This window comes from Arachis ipaensis, chromosome B4, assembly GCF_059453495.1.
Source record: "Arachis ipaensis isolate K30076 ecotype BB chromosome B4, ASM5945349v1, whole genome shotgun sequence".
In the NCBI taxonomy this organism is placed as follows: domain Eukaryota; kingdom Viridiplantae; phylum Streptophyta; class Magnoliopsida; order Fabales; family Fabaceae; genus Arachis; species Arachis ipaensis.
The window spans coordinates 53,238,155-53,256,845 of NC_142439.1; the positions used below are offsets into that span (position 1 = coordinate 53,238,155).

At 33.5% G+C, this 18,691-nt stretch overlaps 1 protein-coding gene across 5 annotated transcripts; it reads right to left on the bottom strand.

Annotated features, from left to right (window-relative positions):
- Nucleotides 1-9,349: 9,349 nt before the first annotated feature.
- LOC107639345 (transcription factor TGA3) lies at nucleotides 9,350-17,828 on the bottom strand. Of its 5 annotated transcripts, none has more exons than XM_021121180.2 (10): nucleotides 16,960-17,152; nucleotides 16,668-16,729; nucleotides 15,982-16,145; nucleotides 15,668-15,742; nucleotides 14,570-14,629; nucleotides 14,413-14,490; nucleotides 14,273-14,336; nucleotides 12,470-12,741; nucleotides 11,650-11,877; nucleotides 9,350-9,652 (listed from the first exon to the last, which is right to left on the bottom strand). In XM_021121180.2, exons 1-10 carry the CDS (start codon nucleotides 16,965-16,967, stop codon nucleotides 9,608-9,610), a joined length of 1,056 nt encoding a protein of 351 aa, XP_020976839.1. In that variant the 5' UTR covers nucleotides 16,968-17,152; the 3' UTR covers nucleotides 9,350-9,607. The 5 variants fall into 5 exon arrangements, with proteins under 5 accessions (XP_020976839.1, XP_020976838.1, XP_088341676.1 ...); XM_021121179.2 differs by having other exon boundaries at nucleotides 9,350-9,656; XM_088485550.1 differs by lacking the exon at nucleotides 16,960-17,152 and adding an exon at nucleotides 16,858-16,937 and having other exon boundaries at nucleotides 9,350-9,656; nucleotides 16,683-16,729.
- Between the last annotated feature and the right edge of the window lie 863 nt (nucleotides 17,829-18,691).

Genomic DNA, 18,691 nt, shown 5'->3' on the forward strand with positions numbered 1-18,691 from the left:
CAAGAAAATTTTTAGAGAATTTCACTAATTTGAATAAAATTTAATGTTACACTTGTTTGAAGAGATATTATACTGGAACATGGTTTAGAGCTCGAACACACAAAACCAGTGAGATTTTGAGCTTATTTAAATTGGTTGCATTTTATCAACCAATATTCTGTTTTGGTGTGTATTTTTCTCTCTAAAATTGTGATCTTTGTCTTGCTTAATTCTTTATTTCCATGGTTTGATGTATGCATGCACTTATATGATTGAGGCCTTTGTTTCACTGAGCTTACATACCCATATGGCCTTACCCTTTCATTATCCTTTGCAAACCAATTTGAGCCTATTTTACCCCTTTTATTCTTTATTTTAGCACATCATTAACTCTAAGCGAAAAACAATAATGTCCTTAATTTGAATCCTTGGTTAGCTTAGACTAGTGAGAGTGCTCATGAATTAAGTGTGGGGAAAAGTGGGTTTGGAAATATTTGGTTTAAGAATTGGGTGTTATATATCTTAATGAAAATGTGAAAGAAATGTTTAGGACATGTTCATTCATTCAATAATTTAATCATATGCATTGAGAAAAAAAATATATATATATATATATATATATATATATATATATATATATATATATATATATATATAAAGAGAAAAAGAAAAGAAAAAGAGCAATTAAGCAAAAAGGGGACAAAATGCCCCAAAGTAAATAGTGAAAGCAATGCATATGTACTGTACTTGAAATTAGAATGCATGAATATGTAGAAAACATGGTTAATGGATAGTTAGATATTGTATTATGATTACATGGATTGTTTAAGTTAGGTAGAAAATTTAAGTTAATTAAGGATTCAGATTTTAGTCCACTTGGCCAAATACAATCCTACCTTGACCCTAACCCCATTACAACCCTTAAAAGACCTCTTGATATGTGTATCTGTGCATTAAATTTATGTTGATTGATTAGATGAAGAGCAAGCCTTAGAAAGCAAGGTTATTAGAGAATTGAGAGAATCGAACCTTAAACACCTGAGTGATTAGAGTGTATACACTACCAGTGAGGGTTCGATGCTCAATTCCTTGTTCCCTGCTTTCATGAGCTATTTTCTTCTTGCAAGTCTATTTGTACTTCATTTTTATGATTTGAATTAGTGAAATCCAGTTCATATTTCCTCTTGAAAGATTTGTTTACTTTTAACTAAGTAGGTGGAAACATTCTGCATGTAGTTACATTCATAGGTTGCATTTCATACATTCTATCATTCCTCTTCATTCTTTATAGCTTCTCTTGAGCTTAGCATGATGACATGCTAATGTTTAAGTGTAGGGAGGTTGATAAACCACTATTTAATGGTTTATCTTCTGCTCAATTGAGTGGTTTTTATCTACTCTTTACCCACTTATTCATACTATTTGCATGGTTTTACATTTGCCTTCCTAATTATGTGCTTTGATTGAAAACATGCTTCTTTGGACTTATATTTGCTAATATTAATCCTCTCTTATTACCATTAGATGCCTTGATATGTGTGTTAAGTGGTTTCAGAGATTACAGGATAGGAATGGCTCAGAGGATGGAAAGGAAGCATACAAAAGTGGAAGGAATACAAGAAGTTGGAGAAATTGCTAAGCTGTCCAGTCTGACCTTTTTGCACTCAAACGTCTATAACTTTAGCTACAGAGGTCCAAACGACGCGGTTCCAGTTGTGTTGGAAAGCTAACATTCGGGGCTTTGATTTGATATATAATATACCATAGTTGTTCTGACGCTAGGCGACGCGACCGCGTCATCTATGCGGCTGCGTCGTAGTGACGGAAATCAGCGTGTTTGAATTCTTCTCCAGCGATTTCTGGGCTGTTTTTGACCCAGTTTGCGGCTCAGAAGACACATATTAGAGGCTATAAAGTGGGGGAATCCATTCATTCATGAGGAGGCTCTCATAATTCAAAATTTTAGGAGTAGATGTAGTTTTTAGAGAGAGAGGTTCTCTCCTCTCTCTTAGGATTAGGATTTAGGACTTCTCTTAGTTTTAGGAGTGACTCTCAATCCCAGGTTCCTTTTATTTATTTCTCCAATTTAATTTGTATGTCAGATTTACGTTCTTTTGTGAATGCAATTCGAGGTATTTTTAGACTTAATTTTGCTTTGCTCTATTTATATGAATGCTTTTAATTTAATTTAGATATTTTCCCTTTTGGTCTTGGTTAAGAAATCAGTAACTCAGGAATTATCCAACTCAATAGCATAATTGTTAATTGTTATCTTGCCAATTGAGTTGAACTTCAATAATCCCAATCTTTTCTTAGGAAATAAATAGGACTCGAAGATCAAACCAAATTGTCCCTTGACTTTCCTTTGCTTTAGTAAAGGTTAACTAAGTGGAATTAAGATTCAACTTTCATTGTTGTTGATAAGGATAACTAGACTGGACTTCCAATTTCTCATACCTTGCCAAAAGTTTATTTTACAGTTATTTATTTATTTTATTTGTCATTTGAATATACCTGTGCCCATTGCCCAAACTCAACATCCACCAGTTTACAAACTCATAACCAATAATAAGAACATACCTCCCTGCAATTCCTTGAGAAGACGACCCGAGATTTAAATACTCGGTTATCAATTTTAAAAGGGGTTTGTTACTTGTGACAACCAAAATGTTTGTATGAAAGGACTTTTGAAGGTTTAGAAACTATACTTGCAACGAGGATTTATCCGCAATTTCTAGACCACGCAAAAGTTCTCTCATCACTCTGCATTCAAGCAACTAAATGAAAATTTCGCAAAGGATCAAGATGCTCGAGCTCGGCTTCCCAAGGGAGATCGAAAAAGCTCGACCTCAAAAAGAAGACCACGCTCAAGCAGGGACACTGTTCATGCCCTGGGTCGAGTTGTACGACCCGGACTGATGGAAAGACGAGTCGACCGACCTCTTCAGGTCAGGATTACCCGAGCTCCTCTCAAAGAGCTCGGCCAGAACGCTAGAAGGGAGCCCAAACAGGCCCAAATAGAGGGACAAAACCCAATCTAAAGGAAACTGAAGCCTAAAATGATAAGGGCGACTCCCCTCAAGATAAGATGACTTCACTCAGAAGATAAGACAAGATAACTAACTTATCTTATCCAGAAAGGTCACTCCACACTCTTATAAATATACTAGAGCACCCAGGTATAACTCATACTTTGATTCTACTAAATACCTGGTTTAAACCCATGCTAACTTAGGCATCAGAGTCCCTTGCAGGTACCACCCCCCTCCAGTGATCAAGGATCAGCAGAACCACCAAGATCAACAAGCCGGACACGTCAGCTCCGGCCACCACAACAGATTTCATCCGAGATTGACCTAACAGTTTCAGGTAACCCTCGGAACAGTGTCTTTTATGTGTTTTTCTCTTTCTTCATTAAATTCAAAAATAAAAAAATATATCTTTTCTATGTTTATTTTAATTAATTTTTGAAAATTTCAAATAAAATTTCAGATTTTAATTTCAAATTATTATCTTATCTTATCTTAGTTTTAAACTTCAAAATCCAAATATTTTCAAAAATCATATCTTTTTCAAAATCCTATCTTATCTTCTATCTTTCTTTAAAATTCAAAAATCTTATCTTATCTTATTTCAAATTCAAATTTTAAAACTCAATTTCAAATTTCAAATTTTAAAATCAAACCATTTCAAAATTCAAATCTTTTTCAAATCTTTATCTTATCTTGTTTCAAATTCAAAATTCAAAATTTAAATTTCAAAATTTAAAATTTAAAATTCAAATTTCAAATTTTAAAATCAAATCTTTTCTAATCTTCTATCTTATCTTGCTTTCAAATCTTTTTCCTAATTAGTTACTTGTTTTCTCTCCCTTCTTTTTCAAAACTTCCAAACTAATTCGTCTCTCTTCTAATTTTCGAAATTTCTTGCTCTATTTCTCTCTCTTCTTTTTTGAAATTCATTAATTATTTTTCAATTCTTTTTAATTAATTAACTTTTATTTTTGATTTAAATAAATAAATAAAATAAAAAAATATTTTAATTCTTGTTTTTCTTCTTGCTTTTTAATTTTCAAATTCTTCCTCTCTCTTATTCGAATATTCTTCTTCTCCTTCTTCTGTGTTAGTTCTTAAAAGAATGATGAAAAATGTGAAGTATTATTGGTAATATAAAAAATCCAATGATTGATTCTTGAAGCAAGAAAAAGCAGCAAAAAGAAAAAAAAAAGAGAAAGAAAAAACCAATAGCTCTTTAAACCAAAAGGCAAGAGTAAGAGAGAAAGAGAAAAAGCCAATAGCTCTTTAAAGCAAAAGGCAAGAGCAACGGGTCCAAGGCTTTGAGTATCAATGGTTAGGAGGGCCTAAAAGAAACAAAATCTTGGCCTAAAAAGTTCGAATGAGCTCCTCCCCTTAACTAAATGCTTGTGGTGTGAAGATGTTAAGTAAAAAGCTTGAGACTGAGCAGTTAAAGTCATGATCCCAAAAGCAAAAGAGTGTGCCTAAGAACTTAGGACACCACTGGCTGGGGATTCTAGCAAAGCTGAATCACAATCCTAAGGGGTTCACCCAGTCAAGTGTCTGTGGCGTTTATGTATCAGGTGGTAATACGGGAAAACAAAGCGCTTAGGGTCGCGACCAGACTCTAAAAGAAGCTATGTTCAAGAATCAAAAAGAACTAAACTAAGAGAGTCAATAATATCATCTGGATTCTGAATTCCTAAAGACACCAACACTTCTGAGCTTCAAAGGATAGTGAGATGCCAAAACTGTTCAAAAGTAAATAGTTACTAGCCCCGCTTATAAATTGGAACTAAGCTTCACTGAAAAACTCTGAGATCCATTGTATCCTTCTCTTCTTCCTGATCCTACTTTGTTTTTGGTTGCTTGGGGACAAGTAACAGTTTAAGTTTGGTGTTCTGATGAGAGGATATTTTATATGCTTTTTGGCATCATTTTCATATTGTTTTAGTTATGTTTTGTTTAAGTTTTATTATGTTTTCATAGGTTTTAGTGCAAAATTCACATTTTTTGATTCCATGTTGAGTTGTTGTGTTTTATGATGATTTCAGGTAATTTCTGGCTGAATTTGAGGAGCTTTGGTAAAGTCTGATTCAGAGACAAGGAAAGCATAGCAGATGCTGTCAGATTCTGACATCTGTGCACACAAACAAGTATTTCTGAAGCTACAGAAGCCCAAATGATGCATTCTCAACGGCGTTGGAAAGCTAACTTCCAGATCTTCTCTACAATATAAAATAGTCTACACTTTTCTTCGAAGGAGCCTGCCCATATTTGGAGTTGAACGCCAAGGAGCTACCCTCTGGCTAGCGTTCAACGCCCCAAGGAGACAAGCCAGCATTGAACGCCCAAGAACCACCCCTTTTGGGGCATTCAACGCCCACCAAGAAGCAAGGCAACGCCAATCACCCCCTAATGGACGTTCAACGCCCATTCCTCAAAGTTGGACGCCAAGCTCAGCCCAAGTACTCAACCAAAGTGGGCCCAAGGATGGATTTTCGCACCTCTAGTCTAGTCTGTCATACTTTTTGTACTTCTTAGTTATTAGATTAGTATTTAAAGGGGAAGATTACCCATGTTTTGGAACTTCTATCTCATATTTACCTTCTTCACATTCTACATTACTTTCTGTAAAGCATGAGCAACTAAACCTCCTAAGTTAGGGTTAGAAGTTCTGCTGATTCTCATGGATTAATAATATTAGTGTTCTATTTCAATACACGTTTGATTCTATTTTCTTGCGCATTTTCGTTCTTCATCCCATGAATTGAGGATGACTAGTGACAATCAGCCTTGTTCTACATGGGTTCCGTGTGAGTCCTGACCCAGATAGCATTGAACCACAGCTAGAGAGTGCACTGCAGATTCCAAGAGCGTGCCTGGACGACTTTGGATATGTGACATATAATCCCGTTGACTGTGGGTTACTGAGATTTCTGTGGCATTAAGGCTAGAGCATGAGAAGCAGCGTTCCCTGATCCGGAAGATCTGACCTTGTCTATGGCATTTTGAGTAGGATCGCAAAGGAGAGTGGATTGCTTAGGTCTTCACCTTCGACTATAATGGGAAGCCATGAGTTAACTTGATGAGGATGCTACATGAGTTGCTCGGATATGGTAGACTAATACGGTTTAGAAGAGACTAACTTGTTGAGGATGCTACATGAGTTAGTCAATTACGGCTGCCATTGAATGAGTCATTCGTTCAATACGAAAAGTTAATCTGGAAAGAATACGCATCTCCGAAGGCTTAATTGAATATCTATCATTACTTTTACACTAATCTGGTATCTCGTTTTCTTTACTATTTCGTTTATACTTCTTAAACAAACAACCATCTTTTCTAAATCACCTGACTAAGATTGACAAGATAGCCATTGTTTGCTTAATCCGACAATCTCCATGGGATTCGACCTTCACTCACCTGAGGTATTCTTAGATGACCTGGTGCACTTGCCGGTTCAGTTGTGCAGAGTTCAATTTCGCGCACCAAGAAGTTTCAAAAATACAGGTTGTTACACTTATTTGTCTATTTGTGTTTTGTTTTGCTTGATTTGATTGTGTTTGCTATTATACAGAGGTGATGGAGGTTGAGGCGGATTGAATTTAGGATTGTCATTAGATTCTAATTTATGCGTAGAAAAGAGAGATGGTAGTCTATTAGATAAAAAATCCTTAGCTATGTCTTTGACCCATAAATTTTAAAGATTTATTTCACATTTCTAAATCACATATGACTAAGAAGTATTTAGATATGCAATTGTATATAAGTAAATAAAAATGTCTGAAAAAGAAAGTAATAAAGAACCAAGCTTTTATGAAGGTAAACTTTTCTAAGATGTGCGTTGACTACATGTACTTGTTTCTATCACTCTTGTGGCACTCCCTCTTTCTACTGAGGACCAGATGGTTTGATTTTTATTCCTTATATCCTAATATTTTTCAGAGCATGGACAAGAAAAATACTCTTGAGCGTGGATAAGCAGATACCTTGCGGATTAAGATTTATTTTATTATTTTAGATGTTTTTCCTCGCCTTTATTATTTTACATCTTGTAAAGAGGGATAGGAGTCGTAATTGTTACATGTACATTTGTATATTACTGTTACAAACTATTATTATAAATAAAAGAATATTATGATAATGTGATTGTACTTATTTATATATGTATGTATGTTTTTCAAAAAAAAATAAATACCAACTTTTTAAAGAAAAATCGCTAAAGATTGCAGATAAAGACTCCTATTTATTATAGTTATATATAGATAAATTGCCCTAATATTTTTGCTATAAGAAAAGCACAATCAAAAGTATAACATTCTAGTAGTGAAGATGTTACAATATTCATTAAATTTTCAAACAGAAAAAAAATTAATTAGCATTCTATCTCTATCATGGTTTTAAAAATCGAATCGAACTGGCTGGTTCAACTGGATTAATCAGGAACCGGTCACCTAGCAGGTCCGGGTAAGGCCAGAAATCACTTTGCAAAAAACCAGTTAAAAAACGGTCGAACTGGCAGTTAACTGGTGAACCGGTAGAACCGTTCAATTTTTTAGCGGATTTTTTGTTTGAAAGTAAACCCCTAAACGGCGTCGTTTTGTCTCTATAAAAAAAAAGAAAAGAAAGGCTAAACTAAACGAAGCTGAACCCTAATCACCCAGAAGAGGAATCAGTACCCACTACCCACAGCAACTCATCTGTCCTCTCTTCGCAGTCGCATAGCCATTAGTCCACCACCACCATCGAGCAGCCCACCGCCATCGCCACCGCATTCCACAGCCACAACAGCGACAGCTTTGACCACTGCAGCCACCACCGCGTCCTCTTTCGTTGCCGAGCTCGCCTCCTCTTTCGTCGCCGTTACTCGCCGTCGGTAAGTAATACTCTGTTATTCACTTATTCCTCCTCGCTGCCTTCTGATTTTCTGTGCATGATTTTCTGATTTATTTGTTTGTGGGATTCAAGATTTTGATTTATTTGTTATCTGTTCATGATTTATTTGTTTGCTGGATTCATGATTTTGATTCTTAATTTTCTGAGGTTATTTGTTCATGCTTTATTTGTTTGCTGCTTCATGATTTTGGTTGCTGAATTATTTATTTGTTCATGGTTTTATGAGGTGATATAGAAAATCGGAAGAGGAGCATTTGGTTCTGCTTTTCTAGTTCTTCACAACTCTGAGAAGAAGAGGTGAGAACACACAAAAGCCACTGTTTATCTTTTTATTTTTCTTCAAACAATGCAGTATGAACACTTAGAGAAGGATGAAGATCATTTTCTCAGTGAAAAATTGGACAACCCCATGAACAAAAATTCAATCTTTTCTTCGAGTTCGGTTGTTTTATTCCTATAGCTATGATGTGAACTGCCAAACCATGCAACATGAAGGGAAGGAGATTGATTTTTATTTATATAATGAACAACCCAACAAATAAAGTTTCATTTTTTTTAACTCCTTGTTTCTGTTTTTAGATTTTGGTGTTTTTAATTGTTAGAATTATGTGAGAAACTGTACCAATTCAGTAGCAGTTAGGCTGTGAAGTCCAATTTGTTATTCATTTTTTTCATGGTTTCTTCAATGGCTGGTAGATATGTTCCGAAAAAGATTCGCTTGGCAAAGCAAACTGAGAAATTCAAACATACAGCACACCAAGAGGTTGGTCTAACAAATCTTTTCCACCTAATGCATACATGTAATTGTTTTTGTTATAATTTTATTTTAATATGAATTCTAAATTTAATTTGCCTAATTGATTGTACATACAATTCTTTTTCTCCAAATATACCTTTGTTTTGAATAGTATCATTCAATCTATTTATACTTTACAGCCACAATTTAAGTGTTGCTAGATGATATGTACACAAGCCATGCCAATTTAAATATTCTTTTGGGTTTTTTAGTATCACTATATTTCTCTTCCTTAATGATCTATGAAGTTGTTTAGTTATAAACTTTGATGTTTGAAGTTGTTTGTGAATTTCTAATATTAAGTTATGAATAATTTATTATGTGAAATTTTAAATTTTATTAAGTTAGAAATTATTGAATTTATATATTTAAAATTAATTTTAGATTTTTTAATAATTTTATTTAATATTTAATTAAACCGGTTGAGCTCCGGTTGAACCCCAATCAAACCAATAAACCATTAAACTAATAACCTCACCGGTTTATTGACTGGTCCGGTTCTCGCAACCTTGCTCTCTATTTCCCTTCCTTTATTTATAAGAGATACTATACTTGCTCACTAGTTAGCTTAATATGAAATAGATCATACAATGTTTATGCACAAGATAACAACTACAGGCTACGCATACTCTTAAGAGATGCAAAGGATACAAATGCTTGGTTCGTAGTACTCAACATTAAGTGCTATATATATGATGTAACAACTATATAACAAAACTTGAGGCACTATTCTATCAATTAAACCAAATATCAGGTTCATAGAGTTGATGTTCAAAAAGTTCTCAATCTTAGATGATTCTACAGTATTGGGCTAGCTAGGAAGGATCTCAAGGACGAGATGACCATAAAGAGCTAAGAGTGCGAAGGCGTTGTAAGTATTCTCCCATTATCATCAAACCTCGAGCGGCTTGGCCGGTCGTCAAGATTCGAGACATGTGCAGCAGAGTTTGTTGCCTGAGGTGATCTGCCTGAAGAGAAGGGAATACACACATTTTCATTAAGACAAATATTAGAGGGCTATTTAAATATATTTTTTTATATTATTTTTAGTTATAAATCTAATTCTTTTAGTCTAATAATTGATTAGCATACTTTAGCCTATACTTTAATGATCAAACTTTAGCCTATACTTTAAAATATTGATGGCTAACTCGCTAAAAATAATAAAGGATAAAGTACTATTTTGGTTCTCAATATTTAGGGTGAATTCTATTTTAATTTCTAATGTTTTAATCGTTCTATTTTTATTTCAAAACGTTTAAAATGGAATCAATATTATCTCACAGTTAAATTTTTCATTAACAATTAACGAAATTGATGTACTGTTAATAATATTTTTGTTGAAGTTATGTTTGCTCAACTCCCTTTTTCTACCTTTATCCTCTCAACAAGTTCAAATCCTATTCTCCTACTCCTTTCTTCCTCTAATTCTCCAAGAGGGGCTTGAGGAGCAAGAAGAAGAGAGTAGAAAAATAGAGTTTGTCCTTGTTGAGAAAGTAAAAGTGAAAAAGAACAATTGCACAAACGTAATTTTAATAAAAACATTATTAATAGTACATTAATTTTGTTATAGTGTTCTATTTTAATGGTCTTAAACTCTTAATTATGATATTATTAAGTCTTCTATTACCTAAATGTATTAGAATATCTTGCATCTAATCTATCTTTCTTGTTGAGATTTCTCATGCTCAAAAAGTAACCTAGATTCTACCGTATGTCTCTTTCACAATATGTTCTAGTTCAACTCTTTTAATATTGGACTTTATTGCAAATCATTACATAGTTTGATCTTAAATTTGAAAAAAAGGTAATGATATCGTGGTACATCTAGAACCAATTTAAAACCTTTTAGAATAATTATAATTTAGATAAGAATTAGAGATCATCTTTTAATTCTTTTCTAGTCAAAAACCTAAGAGTTAAGAGAAGAAAAATAAAAGAATTAATTATTCTATAGTGATTATCAATAGTTTTAGTTAGATTTTTAATGGTGCTTTTTTTTATGTTATTACAAATAGAAGAATATTAAAGGGCTATCAAAATTTATTGATATTCCTAATAGATTTAGGTAATGAAAGACCTAGCAATATCATAACTATGAGATTAAGACCTAAACAAAATTGCACTATAATACTTTTAAGGTTTAATTATTTTATTGGTCTTTATTGTTTTACTAAATTTATAATTAAGTACTTAAATATATATTTTTTTTTAAATTGGATTACTACATTCTTTTTAATTTTGTTATTAGGTTCTTGTTAGTATAAAAAATATTCAAATTAATGGAACATTTCTTTTAAAAAATTTGTGATCAAAGATCTAATTAAATTTTTAATTGTAGGTACTTTTTAATTTGTGAAAAAATATTCTATTCATTCTGATATTTTTTACACTGATAAGGACCTAATTACAAATTTTGAAATAATGTAAAGACTCGATAAAAAAAATTATAGAAATTTAATTACAAATTTAATAAAACAGTATAGAGTAACAAAATAATTAAACCTAATTTTAATACATCGACAATACATTACCCAAATCCCTTATCACTAGACGGTTGCTAGTGATTTGAATTATAGCTGTATGAACATGGAAATGATTTACCATGTTATATGAACATAAAAAATTAGCTATTAAATTAGTTATTAGTAAAAAATATATATTAAAATATAAAATAAAATATTAAAATTAAGATAAATAACATATGTATTTATACACATATATACGGTGATTAAATATTGATTGTCACTTAATATGTTGATGGACAACTCATAAGTAAACCTCTTAGAGATTTTCACTACAATAGTATGAAACTATGAATACCAAAATGATTTATGATTGGACATTGCATCGTCATTTAATCAATATAGTTTATACTTCTTTAGCGATTTGTAAAGGCTTTTTTGGAATGAAAAAAAAAAAAAAAAAGAACAAAAAGTTCAATATCTAATGTTACTTTACCTGGCTCACAAAACCTTCTAGAGCCTCAATATTGTCAAGGGCAGCAGCCATCTGAAATCCATAGTTTCCTATAAGCATTGGATCAACTGCTATGCTGTGGACCAGACCCTGCTGTAGTTTCTCCAACCCCAGTGAAAGCGCATCTTCTGCTTGCTGGGACGATAGACGGAGGTTGTTAATACTGGCGATTTGTTGATCGCTCAAAGGCTCAAGTTGTGGCACTATGATCTGTGAAGAATGGCCAAAAGAAAAATATAGTTTACTAAATAATGATCGATAATTTAAAGGGAAAATACTTTCACCTCCTAAAGTAAAATTTAACTTGATTCCCTTTAATTCTAAAACCATACCTTGACCTATTTTGTTATTGTGAAAATAATACTAGGTAGCTGTGCATATACATTAAAATCAGCCATCAAAATTAACTATTATATATTTGTGTATAAAATATATATATTGTTTAATCTGTTTTTAATATTATTTTGTATTTAAGTATATATTATATATGAGTGACTGATTTAGCAGCTAATTTTTAGTGTATTTATAACATGATTGTAAATAAAATATAACACTAAGCACTCTTATAAATATAATATTTATCCTTCCTGTAAGAAAGGTCAACGTGACCTACACAAACAGACAGGAGTCACCATAAATTTCACCACCTACAAGGAATGTCGGGTATTTTGTACTAATTTAAAAACAAACAAACTTCAAAGTGATTACAACTGGAGACAGAGAGAGAAAGGAGAAGATGGTATAGAGCTTCCTTTTTCCACAGTAATTGAATGTTAAAATGAAATATAGTATAGGGATTTACATTTAGAAGCTGCGATGGACGGGATCCTCCAATCCAAAGAAAAAGGCGTTCAACCGATGCTTTCCACGCACCAGAGATCAAATAAAATACATCAATCTTTGCCATGTCTGCTTTCATCTGGAAAAGATTTGCATAATGATTCAAGTTGCTCTCAACAAGTAGATGAAGCTCTATATCAGATGCATGAGTGTGCAATGCATTTCTGAGTTCATCATTCTGTCGATGCTGTTGTTCAACCCAGTGTCCATATTCAATCTCAAAGACCGTTAACCCTGCTTGGTAAATCTCAAAAGCTATAAGCTCAACGGGGCTTGCACTAAGAAGGACTAGTAATAAATGCAAAGTAAATGGAGTTTAAACATTATAAACAAAAAACAAAAAGATTCATAATCTTTTGATTTCAATCTTGTCATGCAAGCAACGTGTAAATCAGCACATAATACTTTGTTCATACATATATTTACCAATAAAAACCGCATCCAATAGATTTCAACTTATTACGGATTGAATTCATGGCACTATTAAATGCTCAAAATGTGTACTTAGCAGTTCAAGAAATAGATTAGGAAGTCTAGCACAAAATCGCCCAATCATTTTCTAAAATCATTTTAGTAATCATCCTTTAACTATGATAATCAGAAGGGTTAAGTACGATTTTGGTCCCTAACGTAGAGGTCGGAAATCTTTTTTGTCCTTGGCGTTTTTTTGCCTACAAAATAGTTTCAAAGGTTTAACTTAGTTTTAAAACCTTCCTTCTGACCAAAATACCCCTTCCCCTTCTTTCCCAAAATCAAGCAGAAGCAGAACCAGAAAAAACAGCAATGAAACAATGTAATAAACATTAAAAAAATGGATAATGGATCAACAAATCTGTATAATGAAACAATGAAACACTGTAATCAAGCAGAAGCAAAAACAGGAGCAGAACAACAATGAAACAATGTAATCAACCAGAAGCAGAAGCAACAATAATCAGAAATCAACAACATAATGGGAGCAGAAGCATAAGAAGAATGGAAGCAGAAGCAGAAGCCGGCGAGCCATCACAACGCCACCACCCTTTTCTTCTTCTCTCTTCGCACTATCCTAGCGCCACCATCACAGCGCGAAGCCCTCTTCTCCTCCCTCGACTCACCTTCAGTTCACGCCATCTTCTTTGAGCTCCACCATCACCGTCGGCGTTTCCTCCACCCACCATCAAAAAACTACCGAAGCCTTCTCTTGTTCTTGCTTCAAACCAGAACCCACTGCCATCGAGCACCTCCGCCGAGCCCAGAGGAGCAGCGGTGAGATCTAGTGACCGAAGGACGACGAGCAGCGGCGGCGAATTCCCTTCCCCTTTTTCCTCTTCTTCCTTGAACCACCTCGGCGTAATTCCATTCTCCTGTTCCTTAGCCCTTTAACCCTTTTTCTTTTTTTTTCTTTTATATTTTTTAATTATGGATAATTTAGTAATAAAAATTAAAATTTTGATTAAAAGGACAATTTTAAAACTAGGTTAAACATTCGGTACCATTTTATAGGCAAAAAAAGGCTGGAGAAAAAAAATTTTCGATCTCTACCTTAGGGACTACAATCGTACTTAACCCTAATCGAAAAATATCTTGGTCGAAATAATCACATTCGCATATGCCTAAAGACATGGATAGATTACTACATGAAACAAGAAATACATGGATTTACACACAATACAAACATCACGGTTCAATTTCTGCAATTTCATTTGAACATAGAACAAGAAGCATGATACATAGAAAATAACAGTTTCATGAAGATTAAAACTAAACTTCAAGAATAAAAAACCTGAGGTTATTGTTCCCGGCGAGCCAGTATAACCATCATCTAATGCACTCCCTACATATAGACCCTGCAAAAAAAACATTTTAGTGTATGCCTAAACATGACAAGAGGAAGAACAAACATTGAAAGCCCGAAACCATTACATGTTTTCTTGCTTTCTCTATCTCCAGCTCCAATTGCATGAGCTTCAATCTGCTTGTTTCTAATTGTTGAACATAAGCCTGTAAGTAAAAGAAAAAGGTACGAATCAGAAGAGATGATAAATACTGCCTAAACTCGTAGTGATTCAGCTTCAACAACCTTCTTCCGCAGCCGGCTTTTCCGTGCAGCCTCACGATTTTGCGCCAGTCGTCGATGCACCTACACATGAATATTGAGCAACTGTAATGTCACTTACTCATGTAAAAAATTTACATTCTTGATATAAGAACTTCAAAAGTATAAATCACCAAGAAGCATTTCAGTTACTTAGCATCATTTTAAAAGGTTGACCCTATTTAATTGGGTTCCTTAATTTACTTGTGTATTGCCTACTAAATCTCCCTTTTTGAATACCGCATACTATAAATTCTTTCTAAAGAAACCCTGGTAATTTAACAAAAAATAGTGAACTGCATACCAAAGAATTGTCTACCCATTACTGCATCGGAACTAGGCGCTAAATGTAATTCTTTTCAAACAGCTTCAAGCTCATCCATCTTACATGACATTAATCCAATCTGGAACTCTGAAAGCCTAAGAAATATGATTCGGCTATATTTTTTAGATGAGAGAGTGACAGATACAAGAGTAAGAATGAGGTTCCCATTTGGATGAATATAATAAGAAGTTGGATTTTGGGAATGGTCCGTGGGTGGGTTATTTTTAGGAGGCAGTTGTTGTTGATTGGAAGCAGAGGAAATGTTTCCTCTGGCCATGGTAGAGCAATTAGGCTCTAAATACCATAATAGAAAACCTATATCATTGTCATAGTTACATGGAATACAACACGTTTAGGTATAGGAACGCTACGTGTAAAATATTTTATTAGAAAAATATATGTACGACGTTCATTCAAACTTTTAATCCTCTTTTTTAACAACCTAGCTCGGCTGCTAGAGATATTGTCTGTTTTGCGGCTAGTTCATGGCATAGTTTTAAAACAGGTCACAAGGAAAAGGTATTCACACTCGTATAACTTATAAAGCATGTTGTTTCATTTGCCTTTCCAATCGATGTCTAATTTTTCTCCTTTATATATAACGTGTTTTAAAACAGTGGGAAAAACCAACTTCAAAGTGGACAATATCACCAATTTATAGTATTTACAACAACACATTTAAAAAAAAAAAAAGAAAAGAAAACTGCTCAAAATAGCAATACATAGAACACACATATAGAGATTTCAAATTTCATTACCTTACTAACTTCTTTATCAGTAATCTCTTGATCATCTCCGGAAGGTTCCCTTGATTCATGAGGAATAAATTCCGGCTGCACAGAAGAGTCAAATCAAATTGAAAAACATTGTCAAGGTAAGTTTAATTTATGGTTTTATTTTCTATTTTTATTTTTAACGTTTTTATTTTTAGGATTTTATAAAAAAAATTATAAAATAATATAATTCTATTTTCTTTTCTTGCTATCATTTTTTTCTTATTAAAACTTGAAAGTGAAATAAAAATAGAAAATGAAGATACAAACCAAACATAATATTCGTTTTAAGTTCTAACCTTACTTTCCTCCATATTTGTGTTCACCATTAACATTGGGGAAGCAACTGAATTCAGGCTGCCATCAACTTTGAAGCTGTCACTCCACATGCTAACTTGATGGAACGGATCATATATTCCCATCCTTTTCAAATTACTAGTTGAGATGGCTGAGAGCTCATGTACTAAAACATCATGAGATGAAAAAAAATCATATTAAGAGTTCATTCATATTATATAACGGCCAATTGATTAAAAGCTAGCTAGAAGCAGGGTTTACAATGGAAAAATGAACAAACTCAAGCTCAACATTAAGAAACAGCAATGTTGAGAATTTTTAATCATAGTTACTTTTTTCCTTGTCTTTCTCTTGGATCAACTTAAGGAAGTGAGAATTTTATGAATAATAATTGTGCTAATTACATTTAATACATTCATTTTATTGATGGCTGTTATAAGCAAACTTTGGTACAAAAATGAATTTTTATCAGAAGGAAGAAGCATAGAATAATTTTCGGTTTGTTTATATCAAATAAAAAGCTCAATTGCTCCATAAGAAACCCCAGAAAAATAAAAGTTATAACAAAAAAAAAAAAAAAAAAAAAAAAAAAAAGAAAGAGAAAAAAGACAGAGGGCTTATTAAGGGATAGAATCTTGCATTGACTTTGTAAATTTCTAGAAAGAGACAAAGAGTTCGGTTTGAGTACCAGTGTTTAAATCACCTGAGTAATAGGTTTTGCTCAAAACAACGATTTCCAGGTAAGATGAGCTGAAAGTGGTATCAAACCCATTTCAGAGTTCAGAAGCAGCAAAATGATGCTAAAGAATATACTAAAGAATGATATATATATATATATATATATATATATATATATTGACAAAGTCACTAACTCTTACTTAGATAAATAATAGAATTATTTCGCTGCATGCAAACAAGCTGTGAAAGCAACTGAATGATTGAAGAAAACAACTAAAACATACAACTTAAAATAAAAATACCTGCTCATTGATTTTTTTAAGTAGAGCAACTTTTTTCCTTTCTTCCTTTTGATTATGAAACTTTATTTTGATGTGTCAGCTTGGTAATATCCTTTTATGTTCCCACTTCAAAAGAAGCAATTTGGAAAGCTCAGCACTAAAGATCAAAAGGAAAGAAACACATAAGAAAGTACCAAGTTCACTACTACTTTTATTGCTGAGATGACACTGATCACGCTAACATGAGTGGTAAACGCAGATATATATTATTACAAGTCTGGTGCGGATTAAAATTACAGTTTCTATAGTGTTTATGTGTAAACTGTAAAATAATGTGTTGCGATATTTTTTAGAGTTGAATTAAGCTTACTTAGTTTTAAAAGAAAAGGTAAAATATGATGTTGATTATTCTCAAGATTTTTATCAAGGACACCACTTACATAAACACACAAAAAACAACTTCTTTTAAAGACACATTAATTCTACCAATTAATTTTTGACAGGTAGCATTGGTCAAACTAAAACACAGTTCATCTTTAACAATTTTTATTATTTGCCCATAAACGGTTTTTTAATGGTTTTTTTTCTCTCACTGCCACGCTCCTCCGCTCTTACTGCCACCGTCTCTCACTTTGACAGTTAATTTCACCGTAAAATCGTCGTCTTCTCGCATCTAAGGGATGAAGTAGAATCGTCGCTTTCCCTCGTTGTAGCCTGAACGTCGCCGCCTCCAGCCCGGTCTTCATCGCTGCTGCAGAAGCATCTTCGCTAGTCTTAGTTGCAGCTCATTTGTCAGCCTCTTTGCCCTTCGTGACTCTTCCTTTCTGTAGTCTTCTATGATTTTATTCAGTGTATGTGTCTTCTGACCTTGATGGAGTTGTGGTAATTGATGCACTTGAAGGTAGAGGAGAGTTTATGGTCCGTGATAATAGAAGTCATAAAGACATTTGGAAAGATTCTTTAGATCATCAAGTCATAAACACAGTTAAAGACATTGTTATTGATGATGTCAAATACAAGTTTCAAATGATGGTAGATTCGGATCCTCACGTGATTAAAGACATTGTTGTCGATGAGGTGGAGATCAATAGGATTTGCAAGATGAGGTGACAATCATGCATAAGAATTTAATCACTTTCATGGGACAAAAGTTGTGTGGATAGTGAACTCCGAGGATGTTATCACCATACAGAAGAGGGTGGAGGGGCACAGTGGGTGTACGCTGAGGTTGGGAAGGAGTTGCGCCTATGTAGCAGAGATTCTCCATACCTCGGTAGCACAAATGTTGCCACGTGTAACGAGCTAAATACGTACTTACACCTTGTTGATGGGTTTGTGAGTTCACCGCAAAGAAATTTTTCCAACAGTGACAATTGCCACCACTATCATAGACTGGTGGTGCTAAACTAAATTTAAATAAACACAAGAGAGAGAAAAAAAAGTAGAGAACATATACCTAATTATTATGGTTAACATTCAACTTAATTATAATTATAGGCACTATATATATCACAAAGGGTAATTTACCCTTTATTTTAAAGAGGGCATGGTAGCATTCACATTTTTTTTTAGTTGGTTCTTTTAAAAAAGACCAATACTAATGTTGTTGTTATAATTGAACCAAATAGGAAAAAGAAAAGGAAAAGGAACCACTGGCTATTACGGTGGCAAGAGCTGAGGAAATGGAAACAGAGCAGGCATTAGTGGTGGTAAGAATAGAGGAAATGGAACCACGGTAGGCATTAGTGGTCAG